The sequence below is a fragment of the Anomaloglossus baeobatrachus genome, chromosome 7 (assembly GCF_048569485.1).
Source record: "Anomaloglossus baeobatrachus isolate aAnoBae1 chromosome 7, aAnoBae1.hap1, whole genome shotgun sequence".
NCBI lineage: Eukaryota > Metazoa > Chordata > Amphibia > Anura > Aromobatidae > Anomaloglossus > Anomaloglossus baeobatrachus.
Genome location: NC_134359.1, coordinates 43,326,483 through 43,346,900, shown reverse-complemented (window position 1 = coordinate 43,346,900; position 20,418 = coordinate 43,326,483). Strand labels below are relative to the sequence as shown.

General features: G+C 45.9%; 1 protein-coding gene across 1 annotated transcript in view; it reads left to right on the top strand.

The window, feature by feature from the left end:
• Positions 1-20,418, top strand: part of PLA2R1 (phospholipase A2 receptor 1) — an 86,196-nt gene that overhangs the window by 24,453 nt on the left and 41,325 nt on the right. Inside the window, exons 9-11 of the mRNA XM_075318826.1 lie at positions 1,550-1,656; positions 5,940-6,109; positions 17,146-17,354. Coding sequence (XP_075174941.1) covers positions 1,550-1,656; positions 5,940-6,109; positions 17,146-17,354 — 486 coding nt within the window. The remainder of the gene's footprint in view (positions 1-1,549; positions 1,657-5,939; positions 6,110-17,145; positions 17,355-20,418) is intronic.

Genomic DNA, 20,418 nt, shown 5'->3' with positions numbered 1-20,418 from the left:
CAGAGGGAAGGACCTACAGCACTGAGAAGCAGGGTGCTGTGTGAGCAGAGGGAGGGACCTGCAGCACTGAGAAGAAGCAGGGTGCTAAGGAAGCAGAGGGGGGAACCTGCAGCACTGAAGAGAAGCAGAGTGCTAGGGGAGCAGAGGGAAGGACTTACAGCTATGAGGAGAAGCAGTGTGCTAAGTGAGCAGAGGGAGGGATCTGCAGCACTGTGGAGAAGCAGGGTGCTACGAGAAATGTAGTTTTAGCAGATAAGAATGGAACTTCTTTCTGCATTGTGAAGCTGTATGTACAGAAGGGCAAAAGGAAAGGGAAAAAAATCCACAAGTAAATGAAGAAAACTTGACGTTGGGCTGGTACAGTATATTAACAGGTACTGTGCTATGTAAAAAATGTTAGCTTTGTTGGAAAAAAACTTTAAGAGCATGTATTTAACCTCTTCCCGACATATGATGTACAGTTATGTCATATGCCAGTTCCTGGCTTTGATGCAGGCTCGCTAGCATCTTTCATGGCAGATGCTGGCTGTGCTATTTAACCATCATCTGCCCCTAACAGCCACGGGTAGAGCTGTTAACCTGTTAAATGCCGCTATCAATCTGATACTGGCCATGTAATGCAAGTAGGCAAGGGGGGGTGTCATTTTAAGTGCCCATCTTGTGATCGTAAGGCACCGATGGGTTGCTACGACAGCCGGGGGTCTGCTGAAGACCCTCCCCGTACCTGTCATGATGGCTATACATGACGGCAGTACTTAGTAATTCTGTCTTATTGCTATGTATAAGTACAAGAGATTGAATGGTTGCAGGTTCAAGTTCCCTAAGTACGTCATATGATAAAATGATGGTGTCTTTCAAAAGTACAACTTTTCCTGCAGAAAACAAGTTCCCATGTGTCTCTGTGGATGAAGCAATAAAAAAGTAATGGCTCTTGGAAGAATCGGAGGAGAAAACAAAAGAGTGAAAATGTAAATTGGCTATGGCGAGAAGGAGTTAAAATGATCATAGTATAAAAATCATTACATTGTCCTGAAAATAAACATGTGACATTGACTGTGCTTAACTTTCAATGCAAAGGTCAGAAAAGCAAATATATAACATCTGGGCAAACAAGAACTGCTATGGCGTTTATTTGCTTATATTTGCATTTTTGCGCTTCTCATATAGAAGTATAGATAGAGTAATATAAACAGACATTTCTCATTTTATTTGTTGTTAGACGCCCTGCACAGCCAGTAAACCGCAGAGGATATCGTTATCTGCGCTGTGCCACTTACAACCTGACGCTGTGCAGAAATTGCGACTTCAGCCCAATTAATAAGAAATGGGTCAGGGGTTTAAAGAACCTTTATGAACAGATAAGGATGCCGGACCGCGCCCCTCCGTGTTTTGTTCTAAAGTTTAGAATTCAGTGATCACTTAGTGATTGTGGAGGAAGCCCCCCAATTTTTTTTTCTGTTTTTTTTTGGGGGGGGGGAGTTTACGCCACTTGATTACATTGATGTACAGATGTTCTTTACCTTTTTAATGGACATTATTCTTTTTATAGGATTGGGAAAGACACGGTGCTTATTGTTATGGGATCGACTTACGAGATCAAACTTTCCTGCAAGTTAAAAGTGATTGCAGCTGCCCCCCAGCAACTATAACCAACAGGTATGTTTTACCTTTATCCAACCAATGGCGCAAAAGACAAGGCAAATATTGTGTCCACGAAACCAGTAATAAGGTTCAAGAAATTCCAACTTAAAGGGAACCTGTCACTAGTTTTTTGACTATTAAACCAGAATTATCACCTTCTGCAGCTCCTGGGCTGCATTCTATGAAGGTGCACCTTGTTGCTGACCTCCCCCTTGCAGACCCCAAAAACAACTTTATAAAATCTCACTGATTTGTATGCTAATGAGCTGTGTTGGCCAGATGGGTGGGCTCTATTTCGGCTCCTGTCCCTTCTTGCGCCCATCCTCCTGTCATGTTTGACAAGGATGGCGCCGCCGTCATCATCCATGCTGCTGGCCAAGTCTCGCGCAGGCGCAGTTCGCTCTGCCCCTATCGCGGGCCAAGTATAAAAAGAGTTTCTCTCGCGCGCGCCGGTGATGTATCAGTGCCGGCGCGGTCGGCGCTGTGCATGACCTGACCAGCAGCGTCATCCTCGTACACAACCATGATCTCACGCCTGGGCAGATACATCACCGGCGTGCGCGAGGGAAACTGTTTTTATGTTCAGCCCGTGATAGGGGCAGAGGAAACTGCGCCTGCGTGAGACTTGGCCAGCAGCATGGATGATAACGGCGGCGCCATCCTTGTCAATCATGACAGGAGGACGGCGAGCAAGGCCACAAGGAGGGACAGGAGCCAAAATAGAGCCCGCCCATCTGGCCAACACAGCTCATTATCATACAACACGGTGAGATTTTATAAAGTTCTTTTTGAGGTCTGCAAGGGGGAGTCAGCAACAAGGTGCACCTTCAGAGAATGCAGCCCAGGAGCTGCAGAAGGGGACACTTTTGGTTTAATAGTCAAAAAACTGGTGACAGGTTCCCTTTAAAACAAATAATGCACCCTGAGTGTCCACTTTAGAATGTATTGACCGATCCCTTATTACTCTTTTACTAGTAAAAATGACCCCCCCCCCAAGTGTTCACTCCAAAAGCACTAATGTTATCTTTGTGCCACCTTTGCAAAAAATTAAAGTTAAAGCTTTATTATGAATTCCCTTCCTGCTCTGCAAATAGAGTGACCCGCCACAGGTGACGCAAAGAAGTGACATTGTGCCCTCTGCTAATATCTTGGGGGCTTTAAGTCTCCCAGCGAGCGGCACAACACAGAGGGACTACCACAGGAGCAATACAATGGAAGGTCCTGGCGCTTAGGAGATCGGAGCGGGGTCATCTAATAACACTCACCGGAGGCTGATCCCCAACGTCCCTAAACAGGTCCTTCCCCCGTGCGCCGTCATGTGCCTAGGCCCTCGCGTGCCGTGAACTCACCCTGACTAGTGAAGACCAGCGAGATGCTAGTCTCATCACTGCAATAAGACAACACGAGGAAGGTAAGATGAACAGGTGGAGAAAGACACAACAAATTACACTCCACAGATTTTCTAGCAGGAACTTATCAGCTGCAGCAGAAGCAACACCTCAGCTTCTCCAGCAGGAACTTATCAGCTGCAGCAGAAGCAACACCTCAGTTTCTCCAGCAAGAACTTATCAGCTGCAGTAGAAGCAACACCTCAGCTTCTCCAGCAGGAACTTATCAGGTGCAGTAGAAGCAACACCTCAGCTTCTCCAGCAAGAACTTATCAGCTGCAGCAGAAGCAACACTTCAGCTTCTCCAGCAGAAACTTATCAGCTGCAGCAGAAGCAACACGTCAGCTTTTCCTGAGCCTGGCTCCTTCAAAGGGAACAACATAGATAAGAGCTATAGCTGGCATAGGGGGCAATGAAGAGCCGAAAGATATAGCAGAAGGGAGTGGCTGCAGCTGAGATTACAACTATCTGTTAGATCAATGCAGGATAGAAATGAACCTTATCCCCTTCAGTACTGGATGGAATTAAATATGCTCTAAGTCAGGGTAAACAATGAGTGGGCGCTAAAGAGGATCTGTGATCAACAATACGCTTTGACATTCTGATCCCAGATCCCACAAAGATCACATCAGGCCGTGACACAGTCATGACAGCATGGAACAGAATTAAAATAGCGCTCGCCTGGAGATCCAGATGTCCGATGCATGCTGTTCCATGCCCCTGTTCTTCAGCTCTAGCGACACCAATTCTTGGAAGTGCAAACTTTCAAAAGCAAAACAAAGAGAGTAGTACTTTTTTTACTTTCTCTTAAAACTTTGCGCCCCTAAAGGCCACTTTACACACAGAGATAAATCTTTGGCAGATCTGTTCTTGCAGTGAAATCGTGAACATATTGTTCCATTTGTACACAGCCACAAACCTGGCACTGATTAGGGTACTTTACATGCTGCGACATCGCTAGCGATCTCGTTTGCGATGTGAAATTCTAGATCGCAAGTGTGATCTTTCGAGATCGCACATGCAGATCTGCCGCAGATTTATCTCTGTGTGTAAAATGGCCTTAAGAGTTTTGTGCCCGGACTTCCCTTTCCCATACTATGCCACGGGGCACGACAGCTAAAAGGCTCACCTCCACACTTGACGTCTTTTAAAGCTTTTCTCACACGGATTTTTTAAAATTGCGCTTTTAAAAAACAAACGGCATGTGCTTTTACAATCATTTTTGTGGCTTTTTTGGACTTTCAAGCTTTTACTTCGTGTTTTCCTATCCAATAGAGAAAGCTAAGGAAATATGTCTAAAAAGTGAAAAATCTTCTGTCCATGAAATCTCCTTAAAGGGAACCTGTCACCAGTGGGCTCTTATATACAGTATTCTAACATGCTGTATATAAGAGCCCAGGCCGCTGTGTAGAATGCAAAAAACACTTTATAATACTCACCTAAGGAGAGGTGCGGTGGCGTTGGGTCATATGGGCGTCTTCGATCTCTGGTGCCGGCTCCTCCTCTTTTGGCCATCTTTGTTATCCTTCTTCTGAAGCCGGGGTGCATGACGCGTTCTACGTCATCTACACAGGCCGGCATTGAGGTCCTGCTCAGGCGCACTTTGATCTGCCCTGAGCAGGGCACAAAATAGTATTGTAGTGCGCCAGCGCGGGACCGGAGAGTGGGTATGACGTAGGACGCATCATTCACCCAGGCTTCAGAAGGAGGACGAAGATGGCTAAAAGAGGAGGCGCCAGCACCGGAGACGCCCATATGACCTAACTCCACCGCAGCAACCGTATTAGGTGAGTATTATAAAGTGCTTTTTACATTCTACACAGCGGCCTGGGCTCTTATACAGCATATTAGAATGCTATGTATAAGAGCCCAGTGGTGGTGACCGCAGCTTATAGGCCCCAAATCTGGTGAGAGGTTCCCTTTAATAAATATTATTCATCCGTAGTAGTCATCCGTTATCACGGATCTGTTAGAGATGCGTTTGCAATAAAGTTAACTTTTTTGTCTATTGATAAATATTATTGGTTTACAAGCCATTCCTTTGTTGGATATTTTGAGACCAGGCGGTCCCAAAATTTGCTGGGTTGCCACAATTTTTCATATGTAATCAGGCAAATTCTAAAAAGTGTTAGGGTTTATATAGCACCATCAAAAACTGGGTGGTTACACTGAGCCATTTCTGGGGTGGTCCTTACTCCAGTAAAACCAATGTTGGTAAGTATAGACATAGCTGGTGGCTGGCCTGCACTCTTCATGTAACAAAATCCCTGTGGCATGAGCAAAAAAGAGTTAATTTTAATGGTGGGGAATAGTTACTTTTTGGACACTTTATGGCTAGGTTCGCACACTGCGTCTTTTTGACGCTGCGTTTTTGTGCGTTTTTGGCTGCCAAAAACGCACAAAAACGCACCTGCGTCGAAAAAACGCATCACAAAACGCATGCGTTTTTGTCGCGATTTGGTGCGTTTTTGGCTGCGTTTTGCTGCGTTTTTGATCTCTGCGTTTTGCTGCGTTTTTCAAATGCATTGCATGGGCGGAAAACGCAGAAAAACGCAGGAAAGAACTGACATGTCCATTTTTTTTTTTTAACTCAAAAACGCAGGTAAAAAAAACAGATGTGTGCGGACAGCAAAAATGAAAACTCATAGACTTTGCTGGGGAAGCAAACTCCTGCAGTTTTGAGGCCAAAAACGCACCCCAAAAACGCCGCGAAAAACGCACTGTGCGCACATAGCCTATGTGGGAAAAAAAGAACCGAGCCGACACAATCCTGTAGCAGTTCTAGATACAATTCCATGTATCTCCTTGTGGGTAAAGGGAAGCCAAATGTCATCATTTGCAAGATAAAAGACGGAGATAGACTAGAAGTGCATGACATAGTGATGTCCGTGTTTTTGCGGTTTGTTGTAGGTTTGAGCAGGCTTTTATTAACAACCTGATTTCTAACAAGACCATTCCCAGAAACTTTGACTTTTGGATCGCACTTCAAGACAAAAACAAAACTGGAGAATATAACTGGTTAATAAATGATAAAGAAGAGCGGGATACAAGCTTCACACACTGGGATGTCCAGGAACCTAGTAAGTGCATCCGACTGGGGGAACGTTTATAGCAAAACTTTGTTCTCATGCTTCATATAACTCTTCAATTAGAATTTAAACATTTAATTAGATTTAATGAAAAGTTATACAATTCTCTAAAGTACTTTGTGCAACAATTCCTGATTGTGAAGACCTCTGCTTAGGCTGGGTCCTGTAGTCATCCGTTGTCAAGGATCTGTTAACCTATGATCTACCAATGTCCTTTTTTTGGGATGCCTAATCTTTTGCTTCAAAGGAAAAAACTGGAGAAAACAGGTTTTATGCCGCGCTTGAAGACCACAGACATTGATGTCAGAATAGATGATTCTTTTATTATTTCATTCCTACGCGTTTCGGAGACCCCAACTGTCTCCTTCTTCTTTTTTTTCCCTGAAGAAGGAGACAGTTGGGGTCTCCGAAACGCGTAGGAATGAAATAATAAAAGAATCATCTGTTCTGACATCAATGTCTGTGGTCTTCAAGCGCGGCATAAAACCTGTTTTCTCCAGTTTTTTCCTTTGATGTTCCACTTGTGTAACAGGGCTGCTGCTGGACCGCTTGGGCGCTCATTTTTGCTGTCAATGGAGTTGTGACTGGCACAACCCGATCAGGTGAGCGCATTACTTCTTTATGATTTTGCCCAATATATCGGGTAAGACGCTATTGCGCCTTTTCTCTCCCATATAGTTTAATCTTTTGCTTAAAATTCATTAAATTAAATTAATTAATCATTAATTAATTCATTTAATTTATACATTACATTCATTAATTTTGCTTAAATTTCATTTTAATTTTTATTTTATTTTTTCATTAAAAATCTGTCATTTAATAAAAAAAAAATGAAAATTTCTAATTTGGCAAGTAATGGGTTAAAGATCCATTTGAAAAAAATGTTAACTTTTTTGTCCATTGTTAAATAACGGATTTCTATTTATCGTCCATTTCTAACGGATCCGTTACAAATGCAAATACAACTGATGGTTAAATAGCTATCCGTTAACGGATTCGTTACAAATGCAAGTACAAAGGATGGCTAAATAGTAATCTGTTAATGGATCCATTGTCCATAGACTCCAATGTTAAGAAAACGGATCCAGCAGAAATCAGTTTCCCAACGGATCCGTTCTAACAGATGACTATAGGAGATGTGAGCTTCTCCTCACTGTCACTTAACCCTTTAAGAAAACTACCAATTATTTTCTCTTCTTCGAACTGATATAACTTTTTTTCCTGTATTTTTTAATGGTAGGAATTCCAATTTTGAATGACATGATATGCAATAAACTGAACAACGGAAAAAACATTCCAGTTAGGGTGAAATGGTGAAAAACTCAATTCCACCATTGCTTTTTGGGTTTCATTTTTACAATATATATTTTGCAGTATAAATAACCTGACGTCATGATTTTCCAAGTTAGTACGATTACAGTGATATGTAACTTCTATAGTTTGTTGGGTTTTTTTTCCAATTTAAAGTTTTATTAGTTTTTAAAAGAAGAGAATACAAACAATATCACTGTCCATCATATAAAATATTGATAAACAAGGGGCCTTCACGGCGTAACAAAGCCTCGGGCTCAACAACTTTACATCTGTAAATAAAAAATATTTGGGCAACGAGTCTTTCTGAGAATAAAGGCATAACAAAAGTAAAGAAAAGTGAACAAGGAAGAGAACAGATCAGAAATGAGGGGGGAGGCAAGGGAGGGAGATCAATAGGGAGCAAGACACGGATAGGGGTGTGGTGACCGGGACTGATGCCTCATCCATTGAGCTTAGACCTGAAAGGGAAGTAGGTAAATATTGAGGGTGCAGCATGCCAAGGATCCTGTTTACTGGGGGTTGACGAGGGCTAGGAACCTTGGGTCAGAGAGAAAGGACTCCCACTGAAACCATTTAGAGGAGGTTTCCACTAGCTGACCCCGCGATTGGGCCATTACCATCTCCATACGTTGTACTACATTCACTTCTGTCACCCATTCCTCTATGGTCGGGGGGGTGGGGTCTTTCCAACGTCGTGGGATTACTGTCTTGAGGAGATGTCCAGTGAGGGATTTTTTATACGTCTTTTCTGGTATTTTAAACATAAACAATAGGGCTGCCTCAGGGAGACTAGGGACTATGGTCCTCATAACCTCTTGGATGCCCACTAGCACCTTGCTCCAGAAGGCCGTCAAGCTCGGGCAAAACCACCAGATATGGGCCATGGTACCGCCCTGTGCTCCGCAGCGCCAACATGTGTCGGGAACTTCGGGACACCACATATGAAGGGATGACGGGACCCTGTACCACCTGGAAAGAATTTTGTAGCAGGTCACCTGCATTCTCGTGGCAACCACGGACTAATGGGGCAAGCGGAAACACCGTTCCCATTGGTCCCTGGAGAATGTCTGGTTGAGCTCTACCTCCCATGCAGTGCAGAAGCGAGGAAGTGGTACCTCTGCTGCTTCTGTCAAAATCCCATAAATCCTTGATATTGCATGTCTAGAGTCAGGTACCCCGGTACAGATAAGTTCAAAAGGGGTAGGAGGTGGGGGACGAGCCAGCTCTTGCCCCTGCGAGGTTATGAAGTGTTTAAGTTGGGCATATTCAAAATAGAACCGCAACCTAAAGTCTCTTTGCCCCACAATTTCCAAAAGTGGGAGAAGAACCCCATCTGGTGCCACCTGCCCCAGTCTCAGGGGGCTTTGTTTTGAGCTTCCCAGAAAATTATTGGACGATGCCCCTGGCAAAAAGTCAGGGTTATCCGTCAGTGGCATAAGAGGTCCCCGAGGCTGAAACAGGCGTTTACTCCAAGGCATTGAGTGTACTGATTGCAGTGTTTGTTTGGTACTGTAGGACATTACTATCTTATGTTTGGTGAGAAGTGGCCAGTTCCACGGCAGGGTTGGGATTGATAAGGGGCACAAGTCATGTGCTAGATGGACCCAAAGCTTCGATCCAGAGTTATGCAAGAGGTCTAGGACCCGGCGTGGGCAGCAGCCAGGTAGTAACGCCGACAGTCAGGCAGCCCCACCCCTCCCGCACCCCTGGTCCTAGTCAGAACACTCCTCCCGAGACGGGATCGCCCCTTGGACCACACAAATTGATTAAATAAGTGCTGCAACTTTACCCAATACGACGCCGGGACATATACCGGAACCGTCTGGAGTATGTAGAGCAGTCTGGGTAGGGCTGTCATCCTGAGGGCATTAATCCTGCCAAACCACGAGAGGGTACCTCTATGCCAGGCAGCCAGGTCCCTCTCAAGCTTGGAGAGAAAACTTTGAAAGTTAAGCTGGAAAAGTCTGGTTATATCAGATGGGATAATAATACCTAGGTAGCCGATACTACCGTGTGGTGGCCATTTGAAAGGGAAGTTTGGTTTTACAACATTTACTGTTGTTTGGGGAAGTGATATGTTTAGGGCTTCTGATTTATCAAAATTGATTTTAAAATTGGACCACTTGCTGAAACGGTTGAGTTCCTGCATTAAGGGTGGAAGGGATGTGAGTGGGTTTTGTAGGTATATAAGGAGGTCGTCCGCAAAGGCGGCGCATTTGTATTCTTGAGTGGCGATTTTGATCCCCTGTATGTCGGGGTTAAGTCGGATGGCCGACAACAGATGCTCCATGACTAGGATGTAAAGTAATGGGGATAGGGGGCACCCCTGTCGAGTCCCGTTATGGATATTGAAGGGTTTCGACAAAGTGCCATTAATTTTAAGATGTGCGGTCGGGGAACAATATAAGACCAGAATTTTGGATGAGAAGGTTGGACCAAAACCAACGTGGGACAAAGTCTGTGAGATTGAGTGCCAGGAAATTCTATTGAATGCCTTTTCGGCGTCTAACAATAACATCATCATGGGGATTTTTTTGGTGTGGGCGCATTGGATCAGGTCTAGGGTTTTTAGGGTGTTGACCCTTGCTTCTCTACTAGGGACGAATCCAACCTGATCCAAGTGCACCAGGTCTGGCAGAAGGGGATTGAGTCTATTTGCAAGAAGCTTAGCATAAATCTTCAAATCCACGTTAAGCAACGATATTAGTCTGAAGCTGCTACATGCAGTGGGGTCCTTTCCGGGCTTTCGGAGTAAAGCCACATGGGCTGTCGTGGCGTGTGGGGGGAATGGGGTCTCATCTGATATGGCGTTAAAAGAAAGGAGCATTAGAGGAGCTAACTGTTCTGCAAATGCTTTATAAAATTTGTCTGGAAATCCGTCTGGACCGGGGCTCTTGTTACCGGGTGTATCACGGATTACTGTCAGGATGTCCTCCAGTAGAAATGGTCTCTCAAGGTCCTCAATCGTGGTCTTATTGAGAGGTTTAAAGGGAGAGGACATTGTAGGGGGCTCACAGTCTGCCTCAGGAGGCCCAGGGGTCAGATTATATAATTTGGAGTAGTAAGCGTGGAAGGCAGTAGAAATATCAGGAGTAGCATATAGCATTTCATCTCGTGAATTTTTAATGCAGGGAATTAGAGTGTGGGCTCTCCCTTCTTTCAGTGCATTGGCCAATAATCTGCCTGGCTTATCCCCAAATTCATAAAATTTTCCCCTTCCCACTTGCAACAGGCGCTAGTATGACAAGTCTAATAATTTCTTGGCCTGCAGTCTGGCCTGCAGGAGGGCCTGTAAGGTAGCGGCTGATAAAGCTCACTTATGGGCAAGCTCCAGCCCTGAGACCTTGCGGAGGGCTTCTGCTAAGTTCTGGGCCTTTTCTTTTTTAATGCGGGCCCCGTGTTTAATGAAGGTGCCCCTCAAGACGCACTTCAGTGCCTCCCACTTATACGTGGAAGCTGTGTCGTCCGCCAAATGATCCTCTGAAAATCGAGTGATCGTGGTCTGCACATCAGAAACACAGAGCTCGTCCAGAAGCAAGGATTCATTAAGCCGCCATGATCCCGTAGGAGCTGGGAGGGAAGGGACCACCACCTCGCAGTACACTGGAGCGTGGTCTGACCACAGTATGCTACCCATTCCAGCATGTCGGACCCAAGGGAGGGCATTGTGCTATATAAAGATGTTGTCTATACGACTGTAGGAACTTGTGAGGGCGAGTAGAAACTATAGTCTCTATCGGACGGGTGTGTTATTCTCCAAGTGTCAAACAGCTGGATACTTAACAGGGCTTTTTTGATTCGTTTGATGGTGGTATATGAAATGCTGGATTTCCCTTTGGAGTTGTCTAATATGGGATCAAGAGTAACATTAAGGTCACTGCAGAGAATTGCTGTACCTCTAATTAGGGGAGTCGCAGTGTCGACAAGGCTAGCTATAAAGTCGTCTTGTTTCTGGTTTGGAGCGTAAGCATTTATGATTGTGAAGGTTTGGTCTCCAGCTATCAGTGAGAGTATAATATATCGTCCCGTACCGTCTGATGTGCAGTTTATAATTTGATGGGGGAGAGACCTGTGAATGGCGATCGCCACTCCCTTTGAGCAGGATTCCGGGTTATCTGAAAATAACCAGGTTTGATAGTATTTGTTCTTTAAGATAGGGGCGTGTCCCTGTTTGAAATGGGTTTTTGGAAACATACTATTTTCACCTTATGCTTGTGGAAATGGTAGAGAATCTGTGCTCTCTTCTCCGGCACGTTAAGACCCTTAGCATTGAAGGAGGCAATTGTCAGGTTAGCCATCTGTAAAAGAATGAAGTGTTACAGGTACGTGAAATATAAGGACGGACTCGCCTGTCCCGGCCTCCATTGGGGGAGGAGGAGGGAAGTATGATCTGTAGAAGACAGAGGAAAAATAGAAACTGAAGCAGAAAAAATAGCAGGGATATAGCCCCTGCACAAAACACTAGCTGAGAACAATCGTCCCAGGGGAGCTTGTCCGCCTCACCCGGGCAAGACAGAGGATCCCAACCTACTTGGGGGAGAAAAAGGTCAGACATAACCGTTTTTAGCTCCTTAGTATACTGTAAACATTAGAAATTACCATAAACACCGGCACAGATAACCGAAAGTTTGAGTAATAAGGGCCTTGGGCAACCCGTAAGTTGACATGTGAAAGTCATTAGACTTAGTTGGCTAAAGTTTATGATACATTGGATAATCCCACATATCTTCTGCAGCTATTTGTGTCATTTATCTCGGACGGTCCAGTCTACGGCCGCGAGTCTCTCTCGGGGGTAGGCCCCTTGCATGGTCGGGAGATGGATTTGCATGGGGATGAGCTGGGTGTCCCCTTGGGACCCATGGTTGGAGCAAGGTGGTGGGCCATTGAGAGATGTTGATTGGGGGTAGACCCAGGTATGAGGTAAAAGATGGGAGGTATAAGCTTTATGGATCAATTGTGTCCCAGGAATATTAATATTAGAAAGGTGAACAAAATATTCCCAATTCTTCAAAATTTATTACAGTATAAAAAACACACCAAAGTGTAAAAGACAAAAATGGCCATATAGGTCATGTGCACATAAATAGGTGGTTCAGTGGTTCAGGTGGTTCAGGGTGGTTCAGACAATGTCATGACGCTCATTTGGACTGTGGTGGCCATTTGCACAGCATTGTCTGAACCACCCTGGATCCTTGTATCTGACGCCATGGACCTGCATATCTGACTTCCATATCACTCTGGCCTCCTGATGAACCACACTTTCTTGTGTGGGGAAACGCGTCGAGGTGGAGTTCCTGAGGTGGAATTATTTTACTGTCATTATGAAGGCTGATGGTTCACCCCTGCTTTAAAGGACATTTGAAGAGCAACAGCACATAATTGCTTGGACTTGTATGGACTGCTATGCCCCACATTCATGGTGTTGTAAAGAATAACTGGCTATAGTCTATAAGTTAAGTCCTTAGCTCTACTATTATCATCTGTTTATGAACCTGTTGATACCTTCATTTATTCTGTCAATGACAATATTTATGTGCACATGACCTATATGGCCATTTTTGTCTTTTACACTTTGGTGTGTTTTTTATACTGTAATAAATTTTGAAAAATTGGGAATATTTTGTTCACCTTTCTAAAAGATGGGAGGTCCTCTGGGGACCGCATTACCCACCATCTTGAGTTTTTCTGTACCGACAGAGAAAAGGGGAAACCCCAACGGAACGGGAGACCCCTTTCTCTGATGACGTCCAACAAGGGTTTGAGAACAGCCCTTTGAGCCAAGGTGTGTCTCGAAAGATCAGGCATGATGCGTTTGGTAGATCCATTATACGTTAGGGACTGTTTCTTCCGAGCTGCTTGAAGGATAGCTTCTTTTGCTGCAAAATAGTGTACCCTGCATACGATGTCTCTTGGGCGGGGGTCCTCCGGATCTGGGGGGCGCAAGCTCTGTCGAGTTTCAGAGAGGCCCCAGGTGGTCTCTTTAACAGTTTATTGAAGATTGAAATGAGGACTGAAGGTATGTCAGGAGGAGCAATTGACTCCGGCAGACCCCTGATACGCAGATTATTTCTTCGATTTCTATTCTCTAGGTCGTCCACATGCTGTTGAAGAATAAATAACTGTTTGGATTGGTCCTGTAAAGTGGTTTGGACAGATTGGATGTTGACCTGAGATGTTGATTGTTGGTCTGTAAGGTCGTCCACCCTGCGGGTGAGTGAGGAGAGGTCCATCCGTAGCTGAGCAAATTCTTGCTTACATTCTGCCACTACCTGGTTGGCCAGAGCAGCTATGTCGTTTTTGGTAGGAATTGATTGTAAAAGGGACCGCAGGTCTGCTAAGGATGCTGGGCGATCCTCGTTTATCACATTAGTAGAGAAAGATGTTGTGGAAAAAGAACGGATAGAGTCCTGTAGAGCTGGGTCGTATAGTATTTGTGGACTTCTAGAGATACTTGCACCTCCTCCCAAGTGTGCTACTGTGGTAATCTGTTGTGGGGGGGACCTCAGTGCCCTGGGCCCCTCGTTCCACTGAACTTTAGTGGCTTCCACCAAGCTGCCTCCCGGGCCCGTCGGGCTATTTTCCCATGAAGAGCCAGTGGACCACCTCGCTGAGGGTGTAGAGGGAGAGTGCCCCTGGAGGATTTCCCTGGTCTGTTCATGGGACTCTGGTATACCATAGGATCCCCTCCTCTCCCCATTAGTGCCCGGGGATGGCGGTGTTGCAGGGGGGGATGTCTGGTATATACTGTAATTGTGCCTTTTGCAGGTGCTGGGGGGTTGCTATCACTAACCATGATTGTGCCCCCTCCCCCCCTGTTGTTCCTGCTATTGCCAGCGGGCTGAGAGTATCGGTATGCAGTGAGGCAGGGGTGTCTGGGTTCATTATCTTACCCCCATAGGTGATGACAGCGCAGGAGACTGGTGGCCGCGGGGACTTGTCATTCTGTGAGCACTGCACCGGTGGATGTTTCCCGGGCGCCGCTCCGGAGCCTGTCTGCATGTGTGCTGCCGGCTGAAAAGGCAGCAAGCTCCGGAGGGTGACCGCAGGTGGGACGATCCTCCGCTGGCTGCCGGGGGACTCCACTCCCAGCGTGGGCGCAGAAAATGGAGCAGCTAATGGTGAGGCTGCTGCTGAGGGATCATCCGGCTGTCGCTGCAGGGCCCAGCCCGGAGGTATGTGGCGGCCATCTTGGAATGGCGTCTCTGGGTCCTGTTGTCGGCCGTTCCTCTGCATATTCCCCGGTCCGTATCATCACTGCTGTGGGTGGTCACCGCGACTCCCCCGGACCCCCGTGATTCCACCGACGTCCCCTGCAACTCCACCAATATCTTGGGATCAGCCACGGGATCAGCACGCTCAATTCCCACTGCGCTTTCAGCTCAGACTGGGACAGGACGCCAGAGCCCTGTGGATGGGTTAGAAATGTCCCAATTTTGCTTTGAGACATGGAGGGCTTCTTTGGAGTTCGGGCTGTAGTCTTTTTGCCCGTTGATTTGCCCATTTTGATGTCTTGGGCCAGTGTTATGGGATTTTGCAGAGAGGAGCTCAGGGAAGCAGCTTCCTCATTCAGCCATGTCTGGCTCCGCCCCCCAACTTCTATAGTTTTTATTATTTTAGTGACTTAAAAAAATTAATTTTAGAAACATAAAAAATTAGTTTGCATCACCATCTTCTGAGACCCCGCACTTGTTTAGTTTTCTGTCGATGCCTCTGTATGAAGTCTTGTTTATTGTGTTCCAAACTATAGTTTTTACTGGTTCCATCTGTATTTTGGTGGACTTCCAGGGATCAAAAACAATTCTGGTATTTTTATTTTGTTGGGGTTTTTTGTTTTTTTTTTTAATATATATACAGGTTGAATAATTTTACATTGAAATAGATCAGACTTTCACAGACACGGCAATAAGGAATATGATTTTTTTTTTTAATTTGTTTATTTCTATCTGGGCCAAAGGGGAGTAATTACATTTTTTATACACTTTTAAAATTTTTTTTTAACTTTATAGTCTATTTTTTTAGACTTATCCCTCAATTGTATTGCAGTATATTGTGATATTTATGAAAATAATAGAATGCTATGAATTCCAACCTGGGGCTGGGCTTCACACGAATACGAAAATGGTGGTGATGTTGGCTTTCAGCAGGTTCAAGCTTTGGACGCTGCTGTTAGAGGCAGGTGCCTGCTATATATCACAGTCGACTCTTTCCCTGTATGTATCATGCTTAGTTTCTAAACCCGCTATATACACTCACCACCACATTATGAGGTGGTGGCCATGTGATGGACACAAAAGTGCAACAGTAACATAATAATAGAGCATGCAGGGAGCACCCCCTAGTGGTGGCAACTGGCTGCCTAAATTGTATAATTTAAGGTTTTCCTACATGAGAAGTAATTGCATTTCACTAGAAGCAGAGAGAGTTGTGCCACACTAATGAGCTAGCTGTATATGCTTTAGTCTTTCTACTACTTTTAACAAAAGTTGCCATTAAAGTTGCCATTATACAAAGCTATCCAAAACCTGTCTCCTCCATACATCTGTGACATAGTCTCCCGATACCTACCTGCATGCAGCCTCTGATCCTCACAAGATCTCCTTCTCTTCTCCCCTCTTATCTCCTCTTCCCACAATCGCATACAAGATTTCTCCCGTGTCTCCCCCATTCTCTGGAACGCTCTACCTCAGCATATCAAACTCTCACCTATCGTGGAAAGCTTCAAAAGGAGCCTGAAGACCCACCTCTTCTGACAAGCCTACAACCTACAATAACCCTCAAACCAGTACACCACTGCACAACCAGCTCTGTCCCCACCAACTGTCCCCTCACCCATCTCCTGTAGAGGGTGAGGCCTCGCGGGCAGGCTCCTTTCTTCTCCTGTTCCCGTCTGTGCCTTGTAATGTTCATGATTGTTGTACTTGTTTTTATGTATTCCTTTTTCCCATGTAAAGCACCATGGAATAAATGGCGCTATAATAATAAATAATAATAATTAAAAAGAGCCTGTCAGGTCCAATATGCACCCAGTACCACGAGTAGTTCTGGGTGTATATTGCTAATCCCTGCCTAACCGTCCCTGTATCTAGTAGCATACATAAAGAGATCTTTCGAAAGAGTATCTCTAAAGATCCTTTATGATATGCTAATGAGCGCAGGGACTGGACGCAAGGGTGTTAGTTCCTGCGCTCATTCGCCACAGGGACGTGCTAACGTTCTTTTCATTGCCCATTGCCAAGCGTCATCATTGGTGACGCGTGTACCTGTGTCCCTTGCACCGCCTCAGAACGCTGGTCTTAGGGTCAGTGCACATGATCAGAAGTCCCCAGGACTTCTTGTCATGCGCACTACACCAGTTTGAAGTCGGGATGCGTACACTCAGCTTCATAGTGCACATGACCGGAAGTCTGGGGATCATGCGTACTGAGCCAAAATCCAGAGACAGGCATGGTGGCAGCAGGTGATCGCGACCATACCATCGCTGATACTGCGCATTCAATATCATGTTAGCACAGCCACAGGGGTGTGCTTACATGCTAAGGGGGGCCGACTAGCCAAGGGAATCTCGTGGTTCTGGGTGCATATTACAGCTGACAAGTTCCCTTTAAGTTTACTTACACGGCGCAATAATTCTCCGAGTGTGTCTAAAAGATGAGTCCTTGTAAAATATAGGAGATGTCCCTAATGCCCGTAATTTCTGTATGAGATATTTTTAGGTCGTAATGGAGGTTGTGTTGTTCTGAGTAGTGGACTTTCTCTGGGTCGCTGGGCCGTGAAGGACTGCAATGGATTCCTTGCCAAATCCTTGTGTAAAAGACCACTAAGAACCGATGTAGAGAGAGGACCAAACCCCCCGGAAGAAAATATGGACTCAGCTTGTGCACCATCTTGGGACTCAGAGCCACATCTTCATCACTGCTATAAGGTAACAATAAGTATAAAGTATTGCATTCAGACCAAAGGTCTCCAGGATTATTCACTGATGGCCTGTAATAGGGTGGGTTTCCCCTGTTTGGTGTAAAGTGGAATATCCCTTTTATAAAAGATATCATGGTAGTGCGCCTCATTAAGAGTATAGGGTATAATGGCCCTTGATGACAGAGTGGTTCCCCCCTCAGGGATGGCAGAGGCTTTGTAGTTCAACAATTTGCTCATGGGGAGGCAACAAGCTTGTTGGTTGCAGAATATCACATGAGGAAACAGTATACACCAATTGGCCGACTCCTGCAGCACTTAAGGGGCAGTGTCACCTCCTAAAATTATGGCACACTGCACAACAACCATGAACATATAGTAGATGTAAGTCCCACCCACTAATGGGACCTGCATATATGTTGGGAGTGGGGCCCGGACACATACCAGCTACAATCCCCAGTCTTTTTTTGGAAACACTGAACACCTTTCCACTAATACACGGCACGCACGAGGCCTCTTTATATAGATAGATACAGGTTCCGACTCTACTATACCTGTGCTGCCAGTCTGTCAGCAAGTCATTCACTCAGTCTCCGTGTCTGTCACGCTAGGTACGGGGAAGTACCAAGTGAATGGCTAAAGGGAAGGGAAACCCTGTGTCTAGGGAAGAGGAGGATGGTGACCCCTGACCAAACCTACTGCTGGTCTCTGGGGTCCCTCACCACTCTAGATAGGTTCCGCACCTATGTCCCGAGCCGGATACCTGACCCTAGGTATCCCTGGTGCTGGACCCTAAATAGGGAATGGATGGGATGATGTCGGTCGTGCATCTGGTAGAGTAGAGCTGTTTTAGCCCTTTAAGGCAGAGTTAAAACTGTAAAAAGAAACACCATTTTGCTACAATCAGCAACCATGTGTCACAGTCATCTCTCTGCTATAGGAGATTAGTAACAGTTTCTGGGTCTGAGTCTCACATTACCTGGTGAGACTCTGCTATTTATTGTGGTTTTCTTTCCTTTGGGTAAGAGAGGCTTAGGGTACTTTGCACGTTGCGACATCGTACCTGCGATATCGTCGGGGTCAAATCAAAAGTGACGCACATCCGGCGCCGGTAACGATGTCGCAACGTGTAAAGCCTAGGAGAGAAGATGAACGAGCGTAAAACAGTCAAAAATCGGTGATCTGTGTCACGTCGTTCATTTTCATAATGTCGGTGCGTCCGCAGGTATGATGTTGTTCCTCGTTCCTGCGGCAGCACACATCGCTGTGTGTGAAGCCGCAGGAGCGAGGAACATCTCCTTACCTGCCTTCACCGGCTATGCGGAAGGAAGGAGGTGGGAGGGATGTTTACGTTGCGCTCATCTCGGCCCCTCCGCTTCTATTGGCCGCCTGCCGTGTGACGTCGCTGTGACGCCGCACAACCCGCCCCCTTAGGAAGGAGGTGGGTCGCCGGCCAGAGCGACGTCGCAGGGCAGTTAAGTGCATGTGAAGCTGCTGTAGCGATAATGTTCGCTACGGCAGTTATCACAAAATATCGCATGTGCGATGGGGGCGGGTACTATCGCGCTCGGCATCGCTAGCATCGGCTAGCAATGTCGCAGCGTGCAAAGTGCCCCTTAGACTCCTGGTCAGGTGTTTCCGGCTTGGACCACTCCCAGTCTCTTTATAAACCCTCAGCTACCAGCAAAGTGTGCCAATTTTTCTTGATTCATTTGGATTCTGGTCTTAGAGGTGGAAGGAGCACCTGAAACTCTCTTTTGGAGTTGCTGGTGTGACTGAAGTCTTAATTCTGACTGCAGAAGTCTGTTGTTGTGTTCCCCCATCTGTCTTCCTTCCCTGGTGTATTGTTTTAGTGCAGCAGTGGGGCTAGCGTCTTTCACCTGCCCACTCCCTAGCCAGGGACTATTGTAGGATCATCTCAGGGCTTCAGGTTCCGGCTCGGCAACAGGTGAGGAACCTGTATAGGGACTGGTGAGGAGTGTAGGGTACAGCAGCAGGCAAGTGGAGAAAGTGTCCATCTTCCCTCTCAATAGCACTAGGGCCCACCATTGTTAAAGTGTCCCCGTTGTACATCTTGTCGTGGTGTGACCCATTTTTTTGTGTATTTTACTTCATGCCGGACCATCCCCAGTCCATGTTGAGACACCATGATTTTTGGTTGGAATGACCCTTAAAATGAACTTTATGGTGGATGTGGCCTAGAATAATTTTGTTCAAAATGGGCATGCTAGATGTTTTTTAGGCTTTCTTGACAAATTTCCTTAAGGCCTCTTTCACACGTACATGCCTCCGGTACGTGTTTGGCAGTTTTCTCACGTACCGGAGACATGTACACACGTACACCAATGTTACCCTATGGTAACAGGCACATTAACGTAAATCCACACGGAACGTGTGTCTGTGTGGATTGTACATTTGTGTGTGTTCAAAAACGGCCGACATGTCCACGTTTCCTCCGGCATCACGGGTGTCACATGGCCCGCACGCGTACCACACGGATGTAGTATGGATGCAGTCCCGTGTGACACGCGCCAGAGAAACACTTGTCATTATTATAAAATAAAAAAAACACATACTCACCTCCACCAGCCCTGCTGAATCTTCCGCTGCAAACAGTTGATGCCGACCGCCGCTCATTATGAGCGTGTTAAGGAGGTGGGCGTGATGTCACGGGCGCTGATCTCCGCCCCCTCCGCTCGGCCGGAAGCAGCGTCAGCAGGGACTGGGCGGAGCTGGAGCCGAAGATCAGTATCCTGGACAGCACTAAGGACCACGTGAGTATGTAAATTACTGGTTCTCCGTGTGTTATCTCGGATAGCACACGTGTCCCGCACGTACCAGAGAAACGTACTTACCAAACACAACACGCAAGGTAAATACGTGTCTCGCGGCACCTGCGTGATTTTCACATGAGTGTGAGAGAGGCCTAAAACTGTCTTAAAACGGAAGATTCAATGTTGTCAGACCTGCAAATATATACCTCTAATACCTATAATGTAAGATGTGTTAGACACTTTTATAAATCTGATTTAAGTTTATGGTACAGAGGAAGTGTGACTCCCTGACCTATCAGG